General features: G+C 42.6%; 1 protein-coding gene across 11 annotated transcripts in view; it reads right to left on the bottom strand.

Moving 5' to 3' along the window:
* The window catches only part of ZNF462 (zinc finger protein 462), a 113,507-nt gene that overhangs the window by 14,701 nt on the left and 92,753 nt on the right, over positions 1 to 6,053 (bottom strand). For all 11 annotated transcript variants that reach the window (XM_075067441.1, XM_032784022.2, XM_075067440.1 and 8 more), the window contains one exon: positions 1,359 to 1,582. In XM_075067441.1, the coding sequence (XP_074923542.1) occupies positions 1,359 to 1,582 (224 nt within the window). The remainder of the gene's footprint in view (positions 1 to 1,358; positions 1,583 to 6,053) is intronic.

The following is a 6,053-nucleotide window of genomic DNA, read 5'->3' as shown; positions in this document are numbered from 1 at the left end:
TGGTCGATAATAGATCCCTAATGTTATATTTTTATTAGAGCATGAAATTTCTATCCATAGCGATTCTATGGAACATGTGGATTCGCTTAAGATTTTTACTTCATTTGAATCTACATTTTCTTTCACATATAGTGCCACTCCTCCCCCTGCACGACCTGTTCTGTCCTTACGACATTTTTGTAATCCAGAATGACTGTGTCCCATTGATTGCTCTCAGTCCACCAGGTTTCTCTGATGCCTATTATATCAATATCCTCCTTTATCACAAGGCACTCTAGTTCACCCAGCTTATTATTTAGACTTCTAGCATTTGTGTACAAGCACTTTAAAAACTTGTTCCTGTTTATTTGTCTGCCCTTTTCTGATGAGCCAGATTCTTTTTTATGTGACTGTTTATCATTTGATCCGGCCCTTACATTATCCTCTTCCGTCCTCTGTTCCTGACTATAAGAGAAGCATGCCAATTGTTAACAAGCTGACATAAGGAAAGTAAACACACTGCAGTTCACAGAGCTAGTTTTTAAAATGCAGTGGAATAACTTTCAGGTTAAAACAGATTCTGCTGACACTTTTGACACTCATTGTCAATAACATTTTTGGTTTGTTTAGCAAAAGTATTGGGAGTAAATTTCCAGCATGAGGACTTAGCTGCTTAGCTCCTGTTAACAAGAGTTAAATGATTATCTCCCTATAAACTCTGACAAAAAATATGTTTTCCTAAAATTCTGAGCTGAAGCAATAAAAAGCCTCTATCCCGGAGAGGATCATCTCTCACAAGAACATCTTGAGTTAGAATTATAGAGTCTGATCCAAAACCAACTGATATTACTGGACATATACTTAATGAGTTCAATGGTTTGGGGTCACACACAGAGTCAGATCATTCTAAAAATTAATATGGCCAAAACACCCTTAACTTAGCATGACGTATACATGATGTATTTTTTATTTATCTTTTCCTTAAGTGTAAACCAAAATGTATTACATGGTTATTAAAATATGTACTACGTGCCATGTTGTTGATGTTATTTATTGCCAGAGCAATTTCAACTTTTGAAATCTCCCAACTTTTATGGGACTGGATCATACTGCCTTAATTGTTGCTTCATAACTATTAAAAAAAAGGTAAATTCTCCACCTACACATTCAGGTATCTGAATGGCTCAGGAGGGGTACCCAAAATTCAGGAAAAAGCCCTGCAAACAAATAAGATTTTGGAAAATAGGAATTTCACAAAAAAATTATTTCATACTGGGGTCATTTCCAAATCTTGAATCACTTACCTTCACTAAAAGTCAAGTCAACTTACCACTTGCAATGTGTACATAGTCCCAAAGAAAATCCTGCTAAGAACTTACTTTATGCTCATCTCGAAGATGAGTGTCCAGCTCCTCCGTGTGTTTGGTCTCATAGTAGCACAGTTGGCATTTGTAAGGTTTCAGTTCATTGTGCTTCTCTATGTGCTGCTGTAAGCTCTCATCACTGGAACAGGTGAAGGTACACTTATCACAGCGGAAAACTACTCCCTGCAAGTATTTTGACAGTTTGGATCGGCAGACTTCAATGGGAACAACTCGCTCTTCTGTTGAGATAAATGTGATGAAAAGAGCATTTTCATTTTTAAAAAGTCAGCACTGTATCAACAGCCTTCCCCCTCTTTCCCCCCGCAAGAAACAAGATTTGCTATGTATGTACACAATCCATTTACCAGCAAGTAGTTTGAAACATTTTCTTGAGGGTGGGATAAGATGGCAGGGAAGCTAAACTGGACTGACCAAAGAAATGCAGCTACATTCCCTCCATAAAGGTAGGGTCAATCCTCTTCAAGACGGTGAATGCAGAAGTCATCCTGAAAACTATCACTAATTAGGTGGGAGAAAGGGAAGGAAGAGAGGAAGCGGTGCAGCAAGGAGTCAGGGCTGCAGAGTCTGTGAATTGGTGGGTAGGACACAGTTGACAGGATGGTGAGTCTTTCTGATGATGGCTGAGTTGGGCATAGCAAGGGGAGGTTTAGAATGGATATTAGGAAAAACTTTTTCACTAGGCAGGTGATGAAGCACTGGAATGGGTTCCCTAGGGAGGTGGTAGAATCTCTTTCCTTAGAGGTTTTTAAGGTCAGGCCTGACAAAGCCCTGGCTGGATGATTTAGTTGGGGATTAGCCCTGCTTTGAGCAGAGGGTTGGACTAGATGACCTCCTGAGGTCCCTTCCAATCCTGATATTCTATGATTCTGTAAGAGTCTTTAAATATTACTGTAGTACTCTAGGCACAGACCAGGACTCCACTGTGATAAATGCTGTACAGATTAGCTTTTAAATACTGTGACTGTAAGACTAGGGATTAACGCCCATTTTCATTTCCCACCCATGTGCTCAATTCTACCAATTCAGTTTTTCATGCCAACCTGCCCAATGTGTTAATATACATTTCAGGTTTTAGTTTAAATATATAGTGAAAAATTATTCTATTGAATTTTAATATTACTCACACACAGACAGGTGTATATATTGTACGTAACACACAATCACACTCCTATAACTGCGTGACCGACAAGAAGTCTTCCATGTTTCCACTGAGCTAGAATCCTGCAATTTGGTTCCTTCATCCACTATGGGCCACTGAGTACTGTGTGCACACCAGGGCAAATCCCCCATTCAATAGGTGTTCATTACTTAACTGACGTTTTGAACTAGGGCACAGGAATTTAAGACTGTTATTCCTCAAGGACAGCAGGTTACGAGGCAGTTCAATGTTTCTAACATAGCGAATCACTAATGACTTATTTTAAAGAAGTAGGCCCGATTCTCAGCTGATATAAACTGGTGCAACTCCCTGAATTTCAACGGAGCTCTGCCATACAAGAGGTGGATCCGGACCAATGTATCAGTTTCTTTGTTAAGTGGAAATGTGGGGTCTCTTGCCTCCCAGTTGGAGAAACTAAAGTAATCCTGGTTTCTAGTAATTTATTGTACTCACAGAATTCCTAGACACCACCACCCCCCGCCCCCCAAACACACACACACATATACAGGAATGATATGCATATAATAAATGCATTTATCATGCATCTTTATTTCATATGCATCCTTTGCCAATTAATCTATTTTTCAAATATTTAAATATTCCAAACCCCTCAGCTCCTTGAATCATCTGTTTATTAAACCAATAAATAAATAAAATACTAAAATAAATAAATAAATAAAATTCAAAATATTTCCTTCTCCTCACGCCACTCCAAAAAGTGGAATTGTTCTCTCTGTAAAAATGTTAACTCATGGCTCTTCAGGGGAAGAAAAAACCCAGTGGTGGTGGTGGGGAGGCTACAAGAGAACAGGATTTAAAGTTGTGACATCTGGGGGCACAGGAAAGCTATTTTAGAGGGCTCCCTCTGAGTTCTGTGCATTTGGACTTGTGGAACCAAGGCATCTGGCTTTAAAGCTGCTTTCAGCACTGGAAAAATATCAGAGCCTTTCATCATATGCTGAATAGGAAAGCACATCAGAGAATGGCCCGTAAAATGTAACTGCATCGTCTGGACTAAATTAAAGGCTAATGGCTGATCTGGGCACAGATCTGGAGGTTCCCAGTTCCAGTTACAGAACTTCCAAGGGCTCTCCAAATCGGACTGCCATGAAGCCCAAGAGTTACTCAAAAGTCTCCTCCCCACTGTATGCCTGCAATGCAGGCTCTGGTCCTATAAATTCCCTCCCCCTTCAGACTAGGAAAGAGCACAGAATCACTGCTCCTCTGTGCCCATAAAAGGGAAGTTAAACCACACTGATGATGTGTAACTGATTGAGCTGAGTAGGTGACACATGGCAGAAGGCTCTCAGAGGCAGACTAACATCATCCTGCGCCCATAACTTTTAATGGGAAACATACTCCTTGCTTAAAGTTCTCTAACAAACCATTCCATGCTCTAGCTGATAATGGCTTGAACCCAGTGAATGGTCAACTTCGATCACCACCCATTAACTATGGTTAAAGAGAGGGTGATGTGCTATCAAGTGTCAGCCACATCCTGTGAAATCAGGGACCTCTCATTCTGATTGGGGCCTCTGGACATCATCTCAACAGAAACAATATTTACAATGTGTTTTCATCCTTCAGTGCCACGTGACAAAGACCCGAACGTCACAGTGAGAACTGGCCAGTACAAAGTTGTACACTTGTAACTAGTTATCCGTTGAGGAGGGAGAAAGGGCACCAATCAACATAATGGATCAGATCCTCAGCTGGCGTAAATTAGCATAGCTCCACTGTTTTTATGCACAGCATCCACTACTCACCCTCAACCCTCTGCAAAATTAGCGCTTGGACAGACAGCCTGACACCAAGGCCCTCTTTCCATCTCCGGATTGGCTTCAGACAGACTGCAGCAGGGCAGCCACTCCATGCCTCACTCCTGTCCAGCTCTCAAGATGCAAAGGTATTTCAGTGCCCATGTACATTAACCCCTTGACCGCTCTACTGAGGCCGCCATAATTAGTGTCATACATGATCTGGTCCCATGTTCATCAGGAAGCAGGGCTTGGATGGATGATTCGGGTATTGACCTGGCTGTCCTATAGAGTTTAAGTGCTATGTGTATGAAAGAACCGCTCTTCGTAGGCCCTTGAAAGCGGACATCATCTAACTCTTCCCAGGCCCAATTCTCACTGACACTAAGGCCTTTTTACGCTGCCTGAATGGTGTAATAGGGCCTTTTTGTAGGATTCACTGCAACAACGTACATAAAGCCTATTTACAATGGGCTTGGCCTAAGGAGGATGGTGGCATGGAGAAGGCAGAAGAACTTAATTAAGTTTGGATGCTTTTTTCCCTTTTTTGGAAGGGTCTTTCAGTAGTGTTCAGTTCATTTATTTGGTCTGTGTTTTCAGGTTTTTATTTTGTATGTCTAGAGATCTACAACAGGAGCACTGGATAAATTGGATAAAATTAAAAGACAAACATATGTCTCTTTTCACAGGGCCATATTAAAACTGAGATGAAAGATGCTCTATCTTATAGAGCCTGTTGGAAAATGGAAACAGAAGTGCAGCTCAGCAAGGAGCGTAAATGTGCTAAAGCGCACACACGGTCCCATCTAGCGAATGGTCTGGTCTCGATTATTTGCAGCCACTAATAACTCTTAGGGGACTGTTCTGGCACCTGGGCAGAGAGATGCTTCACAGCTGCCACTCAGGCAGCTCTGCTCTACCTGAAGACTCACCAAGACAGGGGTTCACGGCTACTCTGTGTGGCTGGAGCATTGCAAAGTCGCCGCAGTGGTGCAAGGGAACTGACCCACAGTTTCACAGAATAGTTATCTTCCTGCTCCCTTGGGGTGTTGTGAGGAACAACTCATTAATGTCTGCACAGTGCTTTGAACATGTAAAATGCTAACAAAATTTTTTGAACATTTGCAGTTTTCCTCAAAAATCTTGCATTAGTACAAGTTTTCCAACCAGGTCTAGGGCGCTGCAACCCATTCTCTTATCTACGCTTGTTAATTCACACTTTAAAAGTTGTGCCTAATCACACAGTCCAGATACAAACACAGGACAGAGAACAACCTCACTAGGGCGCCTATGTGCAGTAACACAAGTAATGACGACAACAACTTGCACAAACTATAAAACAACTCGCACAAACTATACCTAGTGAACTCTTCTGAGCCAATCAATACCCCAGAAGTGCCGATAAACACACTCCTCACTGATGCCTCTAACAGCCCAAATATACCCTAACCCACCTCCTCAAAAGCCACAGAAGACAGATCCTGCAGATCAACAGACCTGGGCTGTCTAGTGCACAACACCTTTGGAGGATGAGCTCAGCACCAAGGGCCACTGCCTCCCTGAGCTGGCTCTGTCGTAGAGGTGGGTAAACTTTTTGGCCTGACAGCCACATTGGGGTTGCACAACTGTATGGAGGGCTGGGTAGGAAAGCCTGTGCCTCCCAAACAGCCCGGCCCCCGCACCCTGACTGCCCCCCTCAGAACTCCCGACCCATCCAACCCCCAAACCACACCCCCACCCCTGACAGCCCCCCCGCGAACTCATGACCCATCC

Source organism: Chelonoidis abingdonii, chromosome 6, assembly GCF_003597395.2.
Source record: "Chelonoidis abingdonii isolate Lonesome George chromosome 6, CheloAbing_2.0, whole genome shotgun sequence".
NCBI lineage: Eukaryota > Metazoa > Chordata > Testudines > Testudinidae > Chelonoidis > Chelonoidis abingdonii.
This window is presented reverse-complemented; position numbering and strand designations above follow the sequence as displayed.